The 22718-nt window shown below is 52.1% G+C and overlaps 3 protein-coding genes across 10 annotated transcripts in view; 1 reads left to right on the plus strand and 2 right to left on the minus strand.

Moving 5' to 3' along the window:
* The window catches only part of ZBTB17 (zinc finger and BTB domain containing 17), a 30031-nt gene extending 25713 nt beyond the window's left edge, over window positions 1-4318 (minus strand). For 7 of the 8 annotated variants that reach the window (XM_023745922.1, XM_023745920.1, XM_023745923.1 and 4 more), the window contains exon 1: window positions 4194-4318. In XM_023745922.1, coding sequence (XP_023601690.1) covers window positions 4194-4200 — 7 coding nt within the window. In that variant the 5' untranslated portion in view covers window positions 4201-4318. Of the gene's footprint in view, window positions 1-2386; window positions 2495-4193 lie in introns of those variants that run through there. The other variant, XM_023745921.1, reaches the window with a different exon arrangement.
* A 5461-nt stretch (window positions 4319-9779) lies between these two features.
* On the plus strand, window positions 9780-11638 carry SRARP (steroid receptor associated and regulated protein). The gene is made up of 2 exons (XM_014447021.2): window positions 9780-9954; window positions 10754-11638. Exons 1-2 carry the CDS (start codon window positions 9780-9782, stop codon window positions 11473-11475), a joined length of 897 nt encoding a protein of 298 aa, XP_014302507.1. The 3' UTR covers window positions 11476-11638.
* Window positions 11639-19501: 7863 nt separating this feature from the next.
* HSPB7 (heat shock protein family B (small) member 7) overlaps window positions 19502-22718 on the minus strand; it is a 5100-nt gene continuing 1883 nt past the window's right edge. The window contains exons 2-3 of the mRNA XM_014447022.2: window positions 22272-22456; window positions 19502-21114 (exon numbers count right to left, since the gene is read on the minus strand). Coding sequence (XP_014302508.1) covers window positions 20935-21114; window positions 22272-22456 — 365 coding nt within the window. The 3' untranslated portion in view covers window positions 19502-20934. The remainder of the gene's footprint in view (window positions 21115-22271; window positions 22457-22718) is intronic.

The raw sequence follows: 22718 nt of genomic DNA on the forward strand, positions 1-22718 counted from the left end.
CAATCAAAGCCAACATCCATCCGTCCAACAGCGTTTACTGAGCACTGGCTATGTGCCAGGAAATGAGCGACACAGTGGGAATACAGGAGAAACCAGACCCTGTCCCTGCATGCAAGATGCCGGGTAGGGTCTCGCAGGGAGACAGACAGGAAACCTATGATTATGATGTGAGGGTGCGAAGAAATCACAGAGGAGGGGCTCCAAACAGCTGTGGTGGGGGCTGGGTAGGGAAGGCTTCCTGGAAGCCTTTGAATTTGGAAGGAACCCTTGCCCTTGACTGGAATCGAACTTGGGACCCTTCAATCCACAGGCCAAGGCTCTAACCACTGAGCAAAACCAGCTAGGGCTTAAATTGATTTTAGAGATTTTTTCCAATGGAATACTATGCAGCTGTAAAAAAGAAAGAACTCTTACCATTTGGAGAGTATTATGTTAAGTGAAATAGGCCAGTCAGAGAAAAGTAAGTATCACATGATCTCACTCAAATGTGGAATCTAATGAACAAAATAAACTGATGAATAAAATAGAACCAGAGACATAAAAAAGAGAATAAATTGATTTTAGGGAGAGGAAGGGAGAGAGGGAGAGAAACATCAATGTGAGAGAGAAACATCAATCAGTTACCTCATGCGCATACCCCGACCAGAGATCGAACCCACAACCTGGACATGTGCCCTGACCGGGAACTGACCCCGCCACCTTTTGCTGTGGATGACACTCCCACCAACGGAGCCACACCAGCCAGGGCCGGATTGACAACTTAATTAGGAAGCTCGGTGGAACTCCTGAGGAAACGGAGGGCAGTCTTTGTACAACCTGGATAATGCCTGCCCCGAGGGAGTCAGCAACCTGGCTTCCCCACAGGCTTAGGCCTTCTTCGATTGCACACCTAACTGCCCTCTCTGGCTTCGAACCATCGCACCTTGCAGCAGGAGGCAACTAACATTTGCCCATCAGACCTTGTGAATGACATGCCTGACCTCACATCATTCTCAAAACGATTCTGAGGTGGAGACTGTTACCCCTATTGTACAGATGAAGAAACTGAGGTGCAGGGATGAAGGAATTGGACCTTAGGACACAGAGCCACTAACCAGGGAAGCAGGGACTCACACCAATACCTGAGTCGTCGCTGCCTCTCTGAGGGGACTTTTACAGCTATCATTCCAAGACAGGCTGTTCACTACATCTTCACGACCGCAGTAGAGCATTCCAACAGTCACCCTGTGCACCACACACTTCGGAATATGGTGCTTCTTACGTGTACTGTGACTGTCCATACAGCTAAGAGTTCCAGTCTTCCTCAGGCCCACACCCCTAGCACCTAGCACAGTCTCTGACATGCTGGGCACAGAAAATGCTAAATGCAAAACCAAGCCTGGACTCCCTGGGCACAAGCAACATAAACCTCCCCAAGCCAGATCAGCCTGCCTGGGAGAGATGGAGGCCTGGGAAGCATGCCCAGCCCGCTTTCACCAACACAATGCACTTCCCCGCAGGCTGGGCCCAAGACCCACAGTCAGCAATCTAGTCACACAGGGGACCAAGCAGGTTCTCGGCCAGCTTTCCCTCCAGTACGGGAACAGCCATGAGTCATTCTTTGTACACAAGATGCTTATGTTTGGGGACATGTTGTTCACAAAGTATGTATCTTTAAACATCAGAACCATAAAAGGAATGAGCGTGTGCTCCCCACTCTGTCTTGTCCTTTCTGCCAAATGGAGTGCATGCATGAAACAGGAGCTGAAGCAGCCAGCTTAGACCATGAGGTGGGAGCTCCGGTTTGAGGAAGGAGAGCCACATGATCAGTGGAACCCTGCTCCTGGGTGACGTCACAAAACAGTGAGCTGCTCCACCAGCTCTGGACTCCCTACTTCCAGACTAATAAGGGGCAAGGAATAAACTTCCCTTTGTTTCAGCCACTGTATTTTGGGATTGCTATACTGGAGCATTTTAAGATTGTACTTAATTAAAATAAGGTGTGATCATTATCCAGTGAATAACTGAGGCTGGTCTTTGTTGGTAAAACAACAATAAAATCAGTAATTTCCCCTAAACTAGGATTTTGTCATTTGTATAATTTTAAAGAAAAGGCTATCTTGCCCTAGCTGGTTTGGCTCAGCGGATAGACCGTTGGCCTGTGGACTGAAGGGTCCCAGGTTTGATTCCAGTCAAGGGCACATGCCCGGGTTGCGGGCTCGATCCCCAGTAGGGAGGGTGCAGGAGGCAACCAATCAGTGATTCTCTCTCATCATTGATGTTTCTATCTCTCCCTCTCCCTTCCTCTCTGAAATCAATAAAAATGATGTATTTTTTTTAAAAAATAGGCTATCTTGAAAGGGTGACCTGAATCACCATGAGCCTTGAGAAGGACAAACAAACTGACCTGCTGGTTTTGTTTCATCCTTGAGTATTTCAGACACACCTCAGATTTCCAAGTGGCCCAGGCTACTCTTTTCTGAGTTTGTCTGGGTGAACTCCAGCTTGACTCTCCTCCTCCCACTCATTACCTGAATCAAAGACACCCAAAATGTGATGAGAACCCAAAGGGTACCTGCTTCCTTAAGAGCTGCCCTTTCATTCATCCATCAAACAGGCAAACGCAAAGCCCTGGACACAGAGCCTGGCACAAAGTAAGTGCTCAATAAATGTTAACTTGGGTCACTTTGGTCTGCTGTGGCCACTGTCACTCCTCACCTGAAATATTCTAGCACACTCTTAATTGACCTCCAGGGTCACTCCCTTTTTTTAAAAAAATATATTTTATTGATTTTTCACAGAGAGGAAGGGAGAGGGATAGAGAGTTAGAAACACTGATGAGAGAGAAGTATCGATCAGCTGCCTCCTGCACACCCCCTACTGGGGATGTGCCTGCAACCAAGGTACATGCCCTTGACCGGAATTGAACCTGGGACCCTTCAGTCTCCAGCCCGATGCTCTATCCAGTGAGCCAAACCAGCCAGGGCAGGGTCACTCCCTTTAATACATTTTTCACATAGCCACAAAGCTGATTCTTTTATTTTAATACTTTTTTATTGATTTCAGATAGAAAGATAGAGGGAAAGAGAGATAGAAACATCAATGAGAGAGAGAATCATTGATCAGCTGCCTCCTGCATGCCCCACACTGGGGATTGAGCCCGCAACCTGGGCATGTGCCCTGACCGGGAATCTAACTGTGACCTCCTGGCTCATAGGTCCACACTCAACCACTGAGCAACGCCAGCCCGGCCACAAATCTGATTCTTAAAGGACTTCCCGTCAAGGTAAAATGTAAACTCCATAACTAGATTTAAAAGGCTCCCCGGAGGGTGGGCCATAGCATGCATCCTTAACGTCTTATTTTTTAAAATATATTTTTATTGGTTTCAGAGAGGGAGAGATAGAAACATCAATGATGAAAGAGAATCATAGATAGGCTATGGGGAATGCGCCCTGGGGAATGCGCCCGCAACCCAGGCATGTGCCCTGACCTGAATCCAACCCGTGACCTCCTGGTTCATAGGTCAAGGCTCAACCACTGAGTCACGAGGCCTGTCGGCTTCCTTACTCTTAACTCATCTTAACTCTCATCTCTGAGAGGAAGAACCTAACTTGCTTAAGAGACGGAAGCCAAGCTGCCTGGCTCCACGATTCACTTTTAACCACGAGGCCAGTCTTGGGTCACTTGCTCTAATGTCAGAACCCATCAGGTGATGAACCACCGTCCGCGGAATGAATGAATGAATGAATGAATGAAATAACTGGGTCCAGGGACAGTCTCGCCTCCCACTCGGCCCGCACCTCCAGACCCCGGGCAGGCCTGTGCCTCTGCCCCAGCCAGCGAAAGTGAGCTGCCCCGGCCGCCGCCACCTCGCGGCCACAGAACACCCACCCGCGGCGGCGCGCGGGGTCAAGGGGCGGTGACAGCTGCGCGCGGGGGCGGAGATGCTCCCAGCTGGGGTGTCACCCGCCCGGGCGCTGACGCGCGCTCCCCAGCCGAGACCGCCGGCCCGCCCGCTCCCCGCGCGGCGCACCCCGCCCGGCGGCCCCTCGGCCTCCCGCCCCGCGGGGTCCACTCGGGCCGGTTCCCTTTCCACTCCACTTCCTCCCCTCCCCCACACAACCGTCCCGGCGCCCCGCCGCGCCCCGCCTGCCGCCGCCTCCGCCCGGATCGCGGGGCTCCCCCGGCGCCCAGCGCTTGCTGACCCTCACCTGCCATGTCCCGGACCCCGCCGCCCAGGGAGGTGCATCACGACCGCGAGAAGGCCGGGGACGGCACTTCCAGGCAGACAAAGGGCGCCGCCATGTTAGAGTCGGGCGGAACCGACCTCGCCGGCTTCCCGGCTGCGACTTCCGCCGCCAGCGCAGCGCCCGCGCCGGACCCCTCGGCGGCCAGGCGCATGCGCGCGGCTGCCCAGAAGTTGACCTGAACTTGTGCATCTGGAGTTGTTCTCATTGTAACCATTCCTTGGTTTTCTGTTCCAAGTATGAGAGTAACAGCTTTCACCGGCTCAGCGCTACACAGCCAGGCACTGTGTTAGCTCCTTAACCAGCGGTTCTCAACCTGTGGGTCGCGACCCCTTTGGGGGTGGAACGACCCTTTCACAGGGGTCGCCTAAGATCATCGGAAAACACATATATAATTACATATTGTGTTTGTGATTAATCACTATGCTTTCATTATGTTCAATTTGTAACAATTAAAATACATCCTGCATATCAGATATTTACGATTCATAACAGTAGCAACATTACAGTTATGAAGTAGCAACGAAAATAATTTTATGGTTGGGGGTCACCACATGAGGAATTGTATTAAAGGGTCGCAGCATTAGGAAGGTTGAGAACCACTGCCTTAAACCTTCTCACCAACCTTAGCAAAGTATTTCCCCTTTCGGGGAAGGGAAAACCCAGGTGCAGAGGGTGGAGCACAGGTGTGAACTCAGTGCGGTTCCAAAGCTACAGACACCGGTCTACAGAGCCACCCATTGCCCCCTCTCGCTTGGTGTCCTTAACTAGCCTGGCTGCGAATGACGGTGGCCTCTCTCCAGCTGCCAGCACTTCCAGGCCACTGACTTCTCTGTTTTCTCACAGTTCGTGGGCTTTCTCTTTTTTTCACTTTTTAAGAAAATATATTTTTTTATTGATTTCAGAGAGGAAGGAAGAGGGAAAGAGAGAAACATCCATAATGAGAAAGAATCATGGATCGGCTGCCTCCTGCAAGTCCCCCACTGGGGATGGAGCCCACAACCCAGGCATATGCCCTTGACCGGAATTGAACCTGGGACCTTTCAGTTTGCAGGCCGGCGCTCTATCCACTGAGGCAAACCGGCTAGGGCTCCGTTTTTCACTTCTGATCTTGTGTATTTTACATGATTCTTAATTTTAACAACACTCTTGCCACTAGTGCCAGGGGCGGGGAGTGAACCTCAAACCCAGGAACGTGCCCTTGACTGGGAATCCAACCTGCGACCCTTCTGGGCGGGGGCAAAGGAAAATTCCAGGAACGAAGAATGGGGAAGCTGAGACAGAGAGTTAAACAGCAGTTTGTGTCTATCTACTAAAGCCTATCTTCCTTAAACTAAGGACACTTAAAAGTAACCGGTTTGCATTTCTCCTCCCCAACCAGGGGGAAAACAGCTTCAATCACCCTACTCAGGGAGACAGATAACAGAAATCCAATTAAGCACCATTTGCCAACCACACCCAAGGACAGGCCAAGTAAGAGAATAAATCTCATTTTGGTCCATCAGCATAAAGCCGAGGAATATTTTCATTGATCCTCCGCCAAGACCTCTCCTAAATCTCAGCCTTTAAAACCCCCGAAACCAAAGTTCCAAGCGCGCTGTCCAGGGAGCACGCCTGTGCCATTCCCTTCCCCTTCTCCTTCCCCCTCAGGCATGCATCCCCTCACCTCTAAGGGACCCCGTGAGACTCGCAACCAAGGGAGCAACGGGCAGCGGGGATGATGCTCAACCGACTGAGCCCACTGGCCAGGGCCATCACCACATCCCTTTCTAACCCAGCCAGGAGATGTTCCCCAATTCTAAGGACTAGTGTTAAGGATTAGATTTTGCTCGCTCAGATAATCCGGGATAGTCTCTCCATCTCAAAGTCCACGCCGGTGACATTATGATTTATAATACATGGAAATATATATATTTGGTTCTTGGTCCAGGTTCCTGGCACAGAGCTCCTAGCACCCTCAGAATTTCCCAATGAGAAGAGAGATAACGGCATCTTTGTTATGTGAATGAAGTGGATTTTGACGGTCCTAGGACCTAGGTCACCTGAGGATGGGGAAAGGACAACCAATCAAGTGAGTACTGAGTTGGAATTTTCCTCTGGGAGGAGAGAGGGGCTAGGGATTGAGTTCAATCATCAATGACCAATAATGTAATCAATAATTCCTTCAGGAAAACCCAAAAGAATGGGGTCCTGGGAGCATCCGGTTGGTGAATACATAGAGATTTGGGGAGAGTGGTGCACTCAGAGCTGGGAAGCTCCTCGTCCCTTTGTTAGGGTCAAAAAATAGAATATTGGGGACTCACTATAATAGTAACAAATATGAACCATGCTCTGGTATCCGTGATTATTGATTAGAGGAAGCACGTTCTCACCTGGCTGACAGTTGTGCGCCCTGGGACAGCTCACATCGGAATGCAGTCCAGCCTCCTTTCCCGAGAACCGCCTCTCGTTATGGAAAGATTTACAAGCCTGTGGCTGAGACAATCTAGTCCCAGAGATAATTGCTCTTTACAAGCCAGCCCCTATGGCCTGTAATCTAGTCCCGGGTGCCTGGAGGTGTCCGCCCTCTGCAACCCCTCCCCCCAGCCCGCATGACTTGTAACCTGTAATGGTTGTACCCTGACTACTTTCCCAGGCCTGTAATCCCTACTCTCTCAGGTCATCCTTCTACCTGACACTAGGAGCTGGCTTATGGAGAGAGGCAGAGCGGATTTTTGTGGATGACCTGCTGCTCCCCCACGCTGTATTGGAATAAATGCTCATATATGATTCAACCCAGTCTCTGCTTAATTGGCTCAAGTAGTGACAGGCAGCCCAGACCCCTGGGTTGTCAGGCTTCACCTTCCCACATACCTTGCCTAGGCATCTCTTTTATCTGGCTTGTCCTGAGTTGTATTCTCTGTCAAATCAAATCAGGAGGCTTTGGCTAGAAACGAATGACAAAGATTTTTTTCCAAGGGATTTGCAAATAGGAAATACCACTAGGCAATGGCCAGTGTTCCAAAGAAGCAGTTCTGCCTTCTTAGCCTCTGGGTGGGTGTGAGATGCTGATCTTCCAGAAGTCTGTGGTCTTTCTAGATCATAGATGTGGATGATCAGATTACCTTGTGAGGTCCATAATCTGATCATAAATTCCTAACGGGGCAGGTCCTGGTGAGTAGCCAAGCCCTAGGCCTATAACTTTTTAGTAAGAGGTTTATCTTGCCGTAAGCAATCCCATGTGTCCATTGTTTCTGTGCATCTAGATGAACTCAACTTTGAAATAAACCGCAAGCACCCTCAAACCCGGCTGGTGTGGCTCAGTGGTTGAGCATTGACCTATGAACCAGAAGATCATGGTTTGATTCCTGGTTGGGGCACGTGCAATGCCCCGGTTGCAGGCTCCATCCCCAGTGTGGGGTGTGCAGGAGGCAGCCGATCAATGATTCTCTCTCATCGTCGATGTCTCTAGCTCTCCCTCTCTCTCTGAAATTAAAAAGAAGAGAGAAAGATAAAGAAAAGAGAGAGCACAGCATCTGGTTAACTATCCTGAAACCCACGCCCCACCCTGCTCTCTTCAACCTTCATGTATCCTTCCTTACGTTCCCTTCCTAATTCCAAATGCATATAAGAAATTGCAAAGCTGTTGTTCTCCGGAGCATTTGAGACCTTGCACCCATGCATCTGTTGTCAGTTTGCCTCAAATAAACCCTTACAACAATCCTCTCCAGGTTTGGACATTTCTTACGTCGACATGGATGTCTGGTGGTGTGGACAAGAGAACATTCTTTTCTGGTTCTTCCGAAGGTTGTCTATAGGATTTATATCTCTCTCCAGGCATTGATGTTCAGCTGAGAAGTTCAAAAGTTTAAGTCCTCAGGCTCATTAAAGTACAATTAAATCTATTCCTCGTGCTTCAGCCCATTTGGTTTTGTGAACTTGACTATACAGATTCCATTTTCAGTCAGCTTAGCTGTACTGACTTGGTCTTGTTTTATTACCCACTCCTCACCTTTAATAATAAACTGGCGACCTGAGAAGTAACATGTTTCTCTGAACCCTGTGGACTGCTCTAGCAAATTAATCGAACCCAAGGAGAGGGTTGTGGGAACCTCTAATATATAGAAGCTCGATGACAACCTGGAATATATATATTGATTTCAGAGAGGAAGGAAGAGGGAGAGAGAGATAGAAACATCAATGATGAGAGAGAATCATGGATTGGCTGCCTCCTGCACGCCCCCTAGTGGGGATCAAGCCTGCGACCCAGTGGGGGTGGGGGTAGTAGTCTTGTAGGAGAGCCCATAACCTGTGGGGTCTGACACTATCTCCAGGTACTATCTCCAGCTAGACAGTGTCTGAACTGAGTTAATTGCTTGGTTGAGTGGGGGAAAACACACCTTTGATGTCAGAATCAGAATACAGTACTCTAATTTTTTTTAAGTTGGTTTTAGAGAGATAGAGGAAGGGAGGGGGGAGAGAGAGAGATATCAATGGGCTGCCTCCTGCATGCCCCCTGCTGGGGATCGAGCCTGCAACCGGACAAGTGCCCTGACTCCTGACAGAGAATCCAACCCGTGACCTTTGGTGCATGGAATGATGCTTAACCAACTGAGCCAGACCAGCATAGCTGCTTCTTACTCATAGTAGGATTACTGTTTCCATTTAATGAAACAATGTCAATTTTCTTCGTTAAGTATTTTTCTTTTTCAGTTGATTGGACTTATTTTTTAAAAAATATATTTTATTGATTTTTTACAGAGAGGAAGGGAGAGGGATAGAGAGTTAGAAACATCGATGAGAGAGAAACATCGATCAGCTGCCTCCTGCACACCCTCCACTGGGGATGTGCCCGCAACCAAGGTACATTCCCTTGACTGGAATCGAACCTGGGACCCTTCAGTCCTCAGGCCGACGCTCTATCCACTGAGCCAAACCGGCCAGGGCATAAAGGATGCTGTAGACTGTGTCCTCCCCAAATTCATATTTTGAAACCTGCCCCCCAGTGTGATGATATTAGGAGGTGTGTGTGTGGGTCTTTGGGAGGTGATTAGATCATGAGGTGGGAGCCTTATAACAGAGACCCTCAAAGAGCCCCCTTGTCCCAGAAAAAAAGACAGCTTCTACGAACCAGTAAGCAGGCCTTCACCAGAAGCTAAATCTGCAGACGCCTGGACCTCGGACTTCCCAACATCCAGAACCATGAGAAAAAAAAAATGCTTTTTGTTTATGTCCCCCAGACAAAGGGCATGTTACAGACATAGCATCCCATAAACGCTTAGGTAGAAAAAAACACAATGCAACCAAACTGGTGGTAAGGACTGAGGCTGGGAACTGAGGCCTGGACGAGAAGGTTCTAAGGCCTGTCCCAAGACAGGAAGCTGCTGAAGGTGGAAGAAATGGTGTCTGTTTGGTAGGAGGCCTGCCTCCCGAAGACCCAACAACAACCTTGTTGACATAACCCTGTGGATCAAAGTAATCCCCTCGCTGCCCCAGGCCAGTTCCTGTGGTTCCGGGAGGACATCATTCAGTGGATCCGGATCCGGTAAATAAAAAAGGTCTGGTCCTTGGATGGGGAACTACATCCGGGAAGAGGCTGCCAAAAAACGGCTCCTCCTGCCACCGCTCACCGACCAGGCTAGACCAGGTGCTGTGGCAGCCCCGGTGGCCTCATTAGAAGACCCCGAGGACCGGAGAGACAGCTCCCAAATCATGGGCCCTGAGACAGAGCTGGACGCCAGTTCAGGTAGGAGGTGGCAGAGGCTGCCTCGGCCCCGAAGGTGCTGGGAGGTGAGGGGCAGAGCTCTGCTGAGGGTGCTGGGAGGTGAGGACAGAGCACAGCTACCCTCCCTTTGGGCTGCCAGGATTTGCAAGCTGGGCATGGACTTCACGTTTGTTTCTTGTATCAACCAGCCTAGCAGAACAGAAGCTTCCTGTTAGCCTGTGTTGTGGTGACGAGCACACAGTGCAGAGAATGGATTGTTTATTATTAGGGTAACTCGAAACATCACTTTTTGAAGAGCCCCGGCTTTCGCTTCAGAGACACCTGCTCTTGCACTTGCTTCATTGACACACGGACGGATTGGCTCACAGCTGCTTCTCCCTGCGCTGGGCTCTGTGTTGGGAGGGAAGCACAGAGCAGGAATCCTTGGGGCAAAGGGGACCAGGCACTAAGGTGTTCTCTGAGGTTCTGGTCTGATGTGGGGAGGGGGAGGGCCGCATGGTGCTCCCTGAGGGCCTCAGGCCCCACCCCAGACCCACCCTTCCAGAATCTGCCTGTGGACAAGATGCCGGGCCATCTGTGTGCACAGTAAAGACGAGAAGCTCCCAGGAAGTGGTCCCTGCTTCTGGGAGGCAGATGGCTGAGCAGGGGAAGCAGGATGTAGTCAGGTCTCTCTGAGGCTGAAGTCCAGGCCCTTAGACCCCACTCTTTCCATGTACGTGTGTCAGTGCCTGTGGGATGAATGAACATGTGGTTCAACAGATGAATGAACAGAACCACATCCCTGTGCTAACACAACCTTTGGTCTTTGCCTTCCTTCTAGGTGGGAAGCCGGCCCACCAGCAGAAGGCCGTGCCCGCTGCTCACCATCGGAAGGCCGTGCCCACAGCTCACCATCGGAAGGCCGTGCCCACAGCTCACCATCAGAAGGCCGTGACCACAGCTCACCAGCAGAAGGCCGTGCCCGCTGCTCACCAGCAGAAGGCCGTGCCCGCAGCTCACCAGGAGAAGGCCGTACCCACAGCTCACCATCGGAAGGCCGTGCCCACAGCTCACCATCAGAAGGCCGTGACCACAGCTCACCAGGAGAAGGCCATGCCCACAGCTCACCATCAGGCCGTGCACACAGCTCACCAGGAGAAGGCCATGCCCACAGCTCACCTAACTTTCGTCATCGACTGTGCTAGTGGAAAGCAGCTCTCCCTGGCAGCACCCCTTGTGCCACCCCAAGCCCCCAGTCCTTACCTAGGACCTGTCACCCCTCCAATGAAGACCTATATCTTGTTCTATGGGGACAGCCAGCCCCCTCTGACTCAGGAGGCCATCCTGGGTGGGGGGCACATTGCCCAGGCCAGGGGCACCCTGCCACCCTGCAGAGGGACTGTGGCCCCAGCTTCCTCCCCACTCAGCCCACTATGCCCCCAGGGGGCCCCTGAAGCCAAGGGGAGCCCCTTAAAGACAATGCCTACAAGGTATTTGGCTTGGGAAACAGTCATGGGCTTGCTCAAAGCTTTCTCCTCCTGTGTCTGTGGGCAGGCAGATTAACTGGAACAGCCTGACCATGGCAGGAGGGGGTTGGCCCATTAGTAGATGAGGGGATAAAAAAAACTGGTACATTTGCACCATGGAATGCTATTCAGCAGTAAAAAAAGAAGGATCTCGTGCCCTTTGAGACAGAATGGCGGGACTTGGAGAATATTACGCTAAGCGAGATAAGCCAGTCAGAGAAAGACAAGTATCACATGATCTCACTCAGATGTGGAATCTAATGAACAAAATACACTGATGAACAAAATAGATCCAGAGACGTAGAATTATGGAAGGGACTGCGAAATTTCAGAGGGAAGGCAGGGGTGGGTAGGTGGATGGGAAGAGATCAACTAAAGAACTTGTATGTATAGGTATAACCTATGGACACAGACAATAGGGTGGTGAAGGCCTGGGGCGGGGGACTGGGTCAGTGGGGGAGCGAGGGGGACATATGTAATACTTTTCCACATTAAAGATGTAATTAAAAAATAAATAAAAAGCGAGAAGGAGCGAGCACTGTGAGCCACCCTCCCAGGGCCACCGGGCTGGCATCTTACCCAGGGCAGACCAGAATGGCGTCAGGACGCCCCAGCGCACACGCTGGCTGCTGTCGTCTTGGCTCACGTACAAGTATACGGGTCACCCAAGGGCACGAGACCCAGCAGAACTTAGGTGGAGTCTGGCAACCCGAGTTAATGAAGGGAACTGGCTCCTCAAGAGGGAGCGGAAGTGTGCAAAAGGGAAGGGAGTATCATATTTGAACAAATAAAGTAAGATATTATTTATTGAGCATCTACTGCATACCAGGTTCATGCTGTCCCCCTAGAAACACACAAAAAAGGGGGTTTCTGCTCCATAGGGCAGTCAGGTTCCCCAGCAGGAAGTGCAGTGTGGTCACTGGTGTGTGTGAGGGTATATGTAGGTCTAAGAGGAAGTGTCTCAAGGCTCTCAGATTAAAATGGCTGAATGTTCACTTATTTATTCATTGACTGTTTTTACCAGGTTCCTACAAATAGTAGCTAACATGTATCGACCATTTGCTCTGTGCCAGGGAAACAACATCCTCGTTGTGCCAGTATGGGGATGCCCTATTTTTGTACCCATTTCACAGATTAGGGAACTGAGGCACAGAAAGGTTGAGGGACCCACTCAAGTCCCCATGGACTAATATAGTTGGGATGAGAACATGTGTTTCTCTCTCTCTCTCTCCCTCTCCCTTCCTCTGTCTCTAGAATCAATAATTAATAATAATAATAACCCCCAAATTATACCAATTAAAAAAAAGAAAGCCTGGTGCTCAAGTTCTTGCTCCTAACCATAGGGTCAAGGGCCTCTCATCCTAGTAAGGTCTCTTAGGCAGAGGGGATTCAGAGAAAACAGACTTAACCCTGTCTTGGAGCTCACAGCCTGGTGGGGAAGTCAAGAAAGGTGACTATTAATTGCCATAGCTTCTGATAAATGCAACAATAGGGCACACAGAATGCTGTTGGGGCTGGAGGAGGGTGTCCAGCTCACTTTGGGAGAGGAAATCAGGGAAGGCTTCCTGCAGGAAATAACATCTAAGCTAAAATCTGACCAGTGAGTGAAACATACAAAGGCAAGGAGGCAGGGGTGGGGAGTGTTCCAGGAAGGAGGACCTGGAGCATACAGTCAGTCTGGCTGGGGTATTCATTCATTCATTCATTCATTCACCAAGTATTAATTGGGCATCTGCTGGGTGCCAGGCTCTGTGCTAGGAGCTGGGACGGAGCAGTGACAAAACAGATGGGCCCCCACCACAGAGGTGCTTCTTCTCCAGCAAAGAACACACATGAAATGAGCAGAGAGGCCAGAGAAGTGGCAGGGGCCACGTTATGTGGGGCCTTGCAGGTCACAATGAGGTCTTTCGATTTTATTCTGAGATGGGACCACTGGAAATTGTGAGCAGAGTGACAAGACCACACCTACCTTTTTAAAAATGTCCTCTAGCCCCACCAGTGTGGCTCAGTGGTTTAATGCCGACCCAGGAACCAAGAGGTCGCTGGTTCAATTACTGGTCAGGGCACACGCCCTGGTTGCAGGCTTGATCCCCAGTAGGGGGCATGCAGAAGGCAGCCAATCTATGATGTTCCTCTCTTATCGATGTTTCTATCTCTCTATCCCGTTCCCTTCCTCTGTTTCTAAAAATCAATAAAAACATGCCCTGACCACTTTGGCTCAGTGGCTAGAGCGTCGGCCTGTGGCCTGAAGGGTCCCAGATTTGATTCAGGTCAAGGGCATGTACCTTGGTTTCGGGCACATCCCCAGTAGGGGGTGTGCAGGAGGCAGCTGATGGATGTTTCTCTCTCATGGATGTTTCTAGCTCTCTATCTCTCTCCCTTCCTCTCTGTAAAAAATCAATAACATATATTAAAAAAAATAAATAAAAACATAGTTTAAAAATAAAAAATAAATTTAAAAAATTTTCCTGTAGTTCTTGGGCTGGGATTAAGGAAGCTGCCCCCTAATTCAGGCAAGGAGGAGATGGTTTGGCCTAGAGAGGTGGGGACAGAATAATCTGGACAACATAGGTCCCTTCCTCTCTCTCCTCCTCGCTAAGAATCAGTGGGCCAAAATAAAAGAAAACAAAGCAAAACAAAAACAACAAAAAAGAATCACTGGGCTAGAAGAGCCCAGAGACAACTGACAAAGGGAATTTGAGGAAAAGCGTGAAGCCTTTGGCTGCACATCTACCTTTTCACCAGCAGGTGTCGCCCTATCATCAGACTGGAGGGCACCTGGCCTGCCTGGCTGGGGAAGGTGGGAACCTGCTGGGCAGGGAGCCAGAGCCCGGGGCACAGGGGCTCAGCGGGGGGTCCATGTATTCAGAAGCCAGACTTTCATTCTAACCAATACCCCTTTCATCTGCAATAATGACTATTGATGTTTTTAGGTGCACCACCTGCCTCAAGTTCCTTTCCCACCAGACCTGTGAGGTGGGTGCAATTTTTATTGCCATTATACAGATGAGGAAACTGAGGCCCAGAGAGAGGAAGTGATGTGCCCGAGGTCACCGACTCAGACAGAGGCAGAGCCCGAATCCAAACCCCAGGCAGTGTGACTACACACCTGTTGTCACAGCATCGTGACCCCATGCTCTGCTGTAGGCACTCCGTCCACATTTGTTGAATGAGCCAATGAAGGAAGAATGAAGAATTTCCAAGGACCCAGCCTAGGGCCTGGCAGCATGTAAGGAGTGTCTGGGCTGAACAGGTGAGGGGGGCCCTATTGAGATGGAGGAGAATAGCTCAGTTAGTCTCTTCAGCACAGTCCTATGAGGTGCTATTCCATTTTACAGACAAGGAAACTGAGGCTCTAGTAGGTTAAGCAGCTGGTCACACAGCTAGTTAATGGCAGAGTCAGGCTAGAAATGGAAGTAATTTGGAACTCAGAGCTTTAACAACAGACCATACTGTATGGACTTACCGAAAACCTGTTGAGGGAATGAACCAATGAATAAATGATAGACTTTAACCCTGCCGGTGTGGCTCAGTGGTTGAGTATCGACCTATGAACCAGGAGGTCACAGTTTGGTTCCCCATCGGGGCACATGCCCAGGTTGTGGGCTCAGTCCCCAATGTGGGGCGTGCAGGAGGCAGCTGGTTGGTGATTCCCTCTCATCATTGATGTTTCTATCTCTCTTTCCCTTTCTCTCTGAAATCATAAAAATATATATTTTTTAAAAATAATAAATGATAGGCTTTATTGAACCAGTGAGTAAAAGGGTGAATAAGTGAATGTGTCCCTAGGTTGGCATCCATGCTTAATTCAGGACCATGTCCCATCAAAAATAAATAAATGAGGACATTTTATGTATGTGTGTATGTACGTATGTATGTATGTATGTATGTATGTATGTATGTATGTAGAGAATGTTTATAAGAGTTTATTTGAGAAGCAAGATCTCAAATGCTCCAATGAGATAATTTTATTTTTAAAAGTATGTTTTTACTGATTTTATGGAGAGGGAGAGAAAGATAGAAACATTGATGAGAGAGAATAATTGATTGGCTGCCTCCTACATGCCCCCTACTAGGGATCAAACCTGAAACCTGGACACGTGCCCTGACCTGGAATTGAAATAAATACCTGTTGCCTCTCACTTCGAAAGGCCTTTTTAGTTTTAAGTTAGCAGTCCAGTCCACAGTGCCTTAAAGTGCCTGGGGCACTAGATGGTCAGGAACTGTGCGAGAAGGGAGGAAGGGAGGAAAGGGCAGACCTACCTCTCCTCTCTGGCTCCCTGGGGCCAGCAGCCCTGCTTTTTGTCCTTCGGGGAGGCACCCAGAGGGCCCCCTCCCAGTCTAGTAGCCCCCACACTCTCCTGGAGGCTGTGCCTGGATGCAGGCCCTGGGGGACCGGCCTGGCTGGTGCTGGCAGTGAGCCCCAGGCCAGCTGTGCTGACAGTAAACAGCCCCCCCGCCCCTGCCCAGAGGCCCTGGCCTTGCTCCCCCATCCAGCCGGCTGAAGACACCCAGCCCCTCAGGACCCTACCGTGTTTGAGGGCAGAGCCAGTGTGGGTGGAATCTTTGATTTCCTTGTTCGGAAAACAACAATTTTAACAAGAGCTTAGCATTTATTGAGCTTATACTAAAACATCACCTCTCTCAGCTTCCTCACAGCTGCCCTGGGAGGTGCCATCTGATCTTTGTTTATGGCTGAGGGGACTAAGGCTTGGGAGGTTCCCTCCCCACCTCCACCCCTGGGGCCCCGACAGGCTCTACTGGGGGGCCAGGGAACCTTTTAGCTCTGCCCTCACCTGCTTTTCCTGGAGAGAAGACCCAGGCACTAGGGCAGCTCCCCTGACCCCTCCCGCCACCCCCCACCCCCCATCCCCCGCCCATGTCTTGGTCCCAATGGCACCAGGGAGAGTGCGTGAGGCTGGGGATATCGGGATCCAAATCTATATGAAATACCGGTATCTGAGCCCTACTGGGCATTTCAGTGCGCGGCATACGTGAGCTATGTCACTACCAAGTGCCAAAGCTTTTTTTTTTTTTAACCAAATGCCAAAGCTTTTTTTACATGTGTGGATGAAAAGGGACCACATGCTAACCTGACTAACTCAGGAAAGGCCTGCATGGCGGCCATGCAAACTCAAGAGACCTCAAGTAACCACAGAGGATGGTCTGAAATTAAAACCTTTAATTAACAAGCAGTGTCTAGTGCAGTGATGGCGAACTCATTGTTTTGGTTGATTTTTCTTTGTTAAATGGCATTTAAATATATAAAATAAATATCAAAAATATAAGTCTTTGTTTTACTATGGTTGCAAATATCAAAACATTTCTATATGTGACACGGCACCAGAGTTAAGTTAGGGTTTTTCAAAATGCTGACACGCCGAGCTCAAAAGGTTCGCCATCACTGTAGTGGGTAGTCATGTCCTAGGCCAGTGTCTTCCCTGACAAAGGTCAATTTGGATCTTTACTGAGCCTACTGTTGTTTTGCATCTAAGATAACATACCTGTGGAATGTCAGGGCAGCTTGTACTTCCCTTTTTCCGGACCCCTCCAGAGCACAGCCCTGGCGGAGCCTACAGATTCCCTCCTTGTTCTTGTTCTTGTGTTAATTGTTGACTGTTAACTATCGGATGCCCACCTGTGTACAAGAAGCATGTGTCTATCATTTTACTTTTTATCCAATCCCAGAGGTTTCCCTGATTTGCTTTCTCCCGCCTCCCTAATCTATCACCAATGGATTTCATGTAACCCACCTATGTCTTCTCCTTTGATGGTAACGCATAAAACAAGATGAAAACTGCCATTCTCCGGAGCACTATCTCATCCTGACAGTTGTCAACAGTTTGGCTCAAATAAACTGACAAAAATTCTTTACAGGTTTGAATGTTTGTTGTTGTTATTTTTTTTTTTTACATTAACACATGCATTACAAAACAATTCTAACAGGTAGACCCTATTAGCACCATTTTATTTCAGCACAGAGAGGTTAAGGTACTTGCTCAAGATCACACAGTTCAGAAAAAGTAGAGCCAAAATTTGAACCCAGGTTATGTGGCGCCAGAGTTTATGACTGACCCTCCACTCTTTACTGAAGCTTGTTAGCTTTTTTTATTTAATTAATATATTTTTTAATGATTTCAGAGAGGAAGGGAGTGGAAGAGATAGAAACATCAATGACGAAAGAGAATTATTGATGGGCTGTCTTCTGCACAGCCCCACTGGGGATTGAGCCCACAACCTGGGCATGTGCCCTTGACCAGAATCGAACCTGGGACCCTTCAGTCCACACTGAGCCAAACCAGCCAGGGCAAAAATATGCTTTTTATTGATTTTTTTAAATGTATGTTTTAAAAAAAATATTTTTATTGATTTCAGAGAGGAAGGAAAAGGGAGAGAGAGATAGAAACATCAATGATGAGAGAGAATCATTGATTGGCCACCTCCTGCACGCCCCGCAATGGGGATCAAGCCCGCAACCCGGGCATGTGCCCTTGACTAGAATCAAATCCAGGACCCTTCAGGCCATAGGCCGATGCTCTATCCACTGATCCAAACCGGCTAGGGCTATTGGTTTTTTAGAGGGAGAGGGAGAGAGAGAGAGAAACATCAGTCAGCTGCCTCCTGCATGCCCTCTACTGGGGATCAAGGTGGAAACTTGGGCACGTGCCTCAACCTGGAATCCACTGATGACCTCTCAGTGGATGGGACAACATTTGACCAACTGAGCCACACGGGCCAGGGCTGCAGAGGACTAGAGCCACAGCCAAGGATTCAAATCCCGGCCATGCCGCTTCCAAGCTGGTGACCTTGGGCCTGTTGCTTGACCTCTTTGAACCTGCCTGTCCCCCTTGGTACCCACCTTGCAGGATTTTTGTGGGGATGAGCAGCGTGCTTGGCACACTCTGGGCTCTCAATGAATGGGGCTGCTATAATTATTCCGCACAGGGTGGGGGGCGGGGCGCAGGGCCCTCAGCCAGGCCTATATTTAGCCTGGAAAGGGTGGGGGGTCCTAGGAGACAAAGGGTTGCCACCAGTCCCAGGCCTAGGGGGCGGAGCCGACGAAAGTGGGCAGCCTGCGTTCCCTCCTCCCGGCCCTCCTCTTCCATAGGGTCACCTTGGCTGGAAGGCTCCCTCAGCCTGGGCGTGTCCAGTCCCCAGCTGGCACTCTGTCCTCTGCACGACCCTCATCCCCCAACCGCAGTCTGGGGAGGGGGCTGCTGGGGCCTGGGGGTTGGGGGTGGCAAGTATTCGGCCCCATTGACCACGTGGAGAGCTGACTCCTTTTCCAGCCAGGGCTGCCGGCGGCCCAGCTCACTCCAGCCCGGCCCAGGATGGGGGGCTTCACTGGGGTCCCCACACCAAGGTGAGCCTGACCCTGCAGGTGGGAGTTGAGGAAGGGTGGGGGCTGGTCCGGCTCCTCCCCCAAACCTCGGGCTGATGAGTGTCGAGGCTGCAAATAGCCCAGTGGAATCCGTGAGTCACCTCGGCTGGAAATACCACGCCCCCTCTCCCTCCCCTCCTCCTGCTAGCAGCTCCAGCTGCAGGGGGCCAGTGCCTGGCAGTGATTTCAGTATCACCTGGTAGGTGTGGGGTGCGTATGGGGGCAGGGGGTCTCTCCAGAGAGCACCCAGACTCCTCAACTAGCCAACACCCCAGCCAGGTTTCAGCTCTGTGACCCTGGGCCAATCACTCAGCCTCTCTGATCCTCAATGGCCGTCTGGCAAGAGATAGGCCTCCAGAAGGCAGGGACCCGGTGCAGCTGACCGGCCTTTGGTGTTCCTGCACCTGGGACTGTGCCTGGCCTGGGCAGCAGGTGCTGGCTGGCAGTTGGAAAAGAAGGCACTGCAAGGCTCTTCACAGAAATAATTCCACATCCGGCCCGGGTGGGTCTGGAAGCCAAGGGAGGAGGCCAAAGGACAACCACATTTCTGTAAGGTCTTGAGCTTTGCGTGAGCTACTACCCGCACCCCAACATTTCAAGGAAGGCATGTCTGTTTATCCTGGGGTTTCCCACCCCAGCTGCCTCCAAACCCACCCCAAATGTGACAACTTCAGGCAGGTGGTCTCCAGAAGTCTGGGATTCTGTCGTTTATTATGTGCGCAGGGTACAATGCCAGGACCCTCCCATGCCCTTCTCCCCCCGAACTGTCCCCTAAGGACCCCAGAATGGCAGGCGAGAGGCCACCCTACCCTATGACGCACCCTCCCCTTACCCCTGGTTTTGTATGTGGAAACGGAGCCAGGGTCATGGCGGGCAGCTGAGGCTCCCCAAGATGAAGGCTGCTTGAGCCCCTCCCTGGCCTGGGGAACAGGAGGGAACTGGCTGGGGGCTTTCTCCAGCAGGAAGATGTGGGGACAGAGGCAAAGGCCGAGAGAGGCAGAGAGGGGGAACTACTTCCCGGTACCCGGAGGGGGGCGCTTTGAGAGGAGCCTCGGACTTCCTGGGTTTATGTTCGTGAGCAAGTTGGGCAGCCACCTGCTCAGACTCAGCTTCCCCCCTGATAAATATGGAGATTGGATCTGACTTTAGAATGTTCTGAATTTGGACTCAACCAATGGTAATGCTTAGGATTTGAAGGCCGGCAGGTGTGTGTCCCCGAGCGGTATACACACACCAAACCTATAGATTCATAGATTGAAGAGGGGGAAGGACTGGCCATGGCGAAGGTTGGCCAGACACTGGTCTGACCTTAAGACCCAAAGCCCCACCCACGGTCTCTCTCCCACATGGGGTCATGGGGTCGGTGATCCATCTGCATGGAGGCAGTCCCAGGAGCCCGGCCTGGGGGCAGGGGGAGGACCAGCCGCACCCCTCAGCCTGGCCTGGCCTGGCCTGGGGGCACGAGCAGGTAACAGATGGCAGGAGTTTCACACCGTTTGTCACGAACCAGCTGTATTGGAAAAACCCCATCTGTATACAAATGCCCTGGCACAGCTGGCTGGCTGGGCGCTCCAGGTGGGCAGGCAGCTGGTTTGGGGCTTAGAGAGTGGAAAGGGGAGGTTTCCATCATGGCTGTCTCCTGGCCTCCCTGTGCCCCCGGGACCTGCCTCTCCTGCTCCTCTTGCCAAGGGGGTCCCAGTGCCCTTCCCCGCCCCTGCCTGGCAGAGCCTCTGCAGGGCAGCGGAGCTGCTGTCCGTCTGTCCTGCAGATTATTTGCCCAGAGACCCTGCCTCTCCGCAGCTTCCTTCCCAAGTGGCCTCTCTGGATCTTCCTTCCCCACCCCGATCCCTTTGTTCTGCACTAAGTGAGAGGCCACATCTGGAAGGCAAGGGGGCCCCTGTCCTGTCCTGGGCAGAGCAGAAGGCCTCCGTTTTGGGGTGGGGTGACCCACCTGGGGTCTGGGGGTGTTAGGGCTGGGAACCGGGCTGAGATGTCCTGGCAGCTCTTATGAGGGGTTATGAGGGGTTAGGAAAAGTCTGGCAGGCCAGTGGCACTGTGGGGGGTGGGGGGAGGGGGGGGGAGGGGGAGTCGGGGAGGGCAGGGGAAGGGCAGCCCTCAGATTTTGATCTCTGTCCGGAAGGTCTGCTGGACGTGCTCTGTGTGCGGGTGTCGCCGCGCCCGGATGGTGAGGCTGCCGTCCTCCCTCAGGGCCGAGGTCACGGAAGTGGGGTCCACGTCCTCGGGCAGCTGGCATTTGTGAGCGAAGGTGTTCATGACTGTGCCATCAGCTGCCAGCTGGGGGGGAGAGAGCTGGGTCAGGGCCGGCTGCCCTGTACCCCTGTCCGGCTCATGTCAAGCCCCAGCCCCTTCTCCCCCGTCCAAGTCCAGCGGGCCCCTCCCGCTGAGGGGTCTGCTCTCAGGCTGGTGCAGGGTCTGCCCAGGATGATGGTGGCCTCAGGCCCAGGGCTATGCAGGGACAGGTGCACAGGTGCTGAGGGTTCCAATGGGCAGGCAGGGGGCTTGGCACAGGGCCGAGTCGGGCCCTCTGGACACCTAGACCCGCTGGGTCTCCACGGTCAGGGCTGGGCTGGTGGCCCTTCCCCCACGGCTTGGTCAGCACATAGTGTCCAGAGGAGCCTGGGGTGGCTGAGTCACTGGCGGGAGTGGCAGGGCTGGCACATGCTGCCCACTGGTCCTGGTGCCCACAGTCCTTGGCTTCCCTGACAGGGTGCCCAGGCACCTAGCATCCTGCGCTCAGGGAGGGAGCCGGGCCCTGGGGGCTCTGGCAGAGCTGTGGGCAGCCCCTCTCCTTTATGGGGCACCTGTGGCTGTGGCCCACTGCGGGCAGCATCCAGGTTCAGCTTGCGGCACACCCTCCTCCGAGGGCTAGTGACCCAGTGACCCTGAGAGCCGTGGGTAGAGGGAGCGTGGGGTTTGGAGTGTGGGATCCTGAATGGCAAGGACTCTAATTCAGGGGTCCCAGGTTGGAGGCTGGGCCTCTGGAGCCCAGAGGGAAGAGGGCTTGAGGGGTGTCATGTGGGGGAGCTCTTCCCGCAGCTGTCCAGGTGAGTCCCCAACTCACCTGTCCTCACTCACCTGTCCTCACTCAGCTGTCCTCACTCACCTGTCCTCACTCAGCTGTCCTCACTCAACCACCATCTCCCTCTCTCACCTCACGGCTCAGGTGCCCCCTGCCTGCATCCCTCCCCCCTCCCATTCCCCTGGGGCCCTCTCAGCTGCCCAGGCTCCTGGAAAACGGATCTCGGGGCAGAGAGAGGCAGTAACGGGGATCCTGCGGCCCACGAGCTACAAGAGCAAGGTCTCCAATGTGCCCTGGGGTCTTGGAGGGACATGGGATAGAGTCTGGGGTCCCAGGACGAGACATGGGAGTAGGGACACTGGGCAGAGGGTGCAGGGGCAGAGCCTGGGGTCCGGGCGGGCGGGCAGCTCACCTTCTCCGCGCGCACCTCGATGTGGTTGTTGGACGTGGTGACGATGATGTCCTCAGGGGAGAAGTCGCTCACGTCCACGGCAAACTCGTAGGCATCGCCGAGTGTCTTGATGTTGCCCGGCCCCCCGGTGCGGGCTGTGGGGAGGGCTGCCGTGAGCCGAGCACAGAGCAGGCTTGCACCCAGAACTCAGGCTTCCGGCTCCTTCTCCTGGGGAGAGGGGAGGCCCCCCAGGCCTGACTTCCCTTTCAGCTATTGCTCCTAACCTCCCTGCCCACCCTCCTCACCTCTTGCAGCCTGCCTTTCCCATGGCGGGGCTGGAGCCTCAACAGGCACAGGTGTGTGTGTGTGTGTGTGTGTGAGTGTGTGTGTGTGTGAGTGTGTGTGAGTGTGTGAGTGTGTGTGTGTGTGTGTGTGTGTGTGTAGCAACCTGCCCCACACCTAGAGTAG

This window comes from Myotis lucifugus, unplaced genomic scaffold (genome assembly GCF_000147115.1).
Source record: "Myotis lucifugus unplaced genomic scaffold, Myoluc2.0 scaffold_604, whole genome shotgun sequence".
In the NCBI taxonomy this organism is placed as follows: Eukaryota; Metazoa; Chordata; class Mammalia; order Chiroptera; family Vespertilionidae; genus Myotis; species Myotis lucifugus.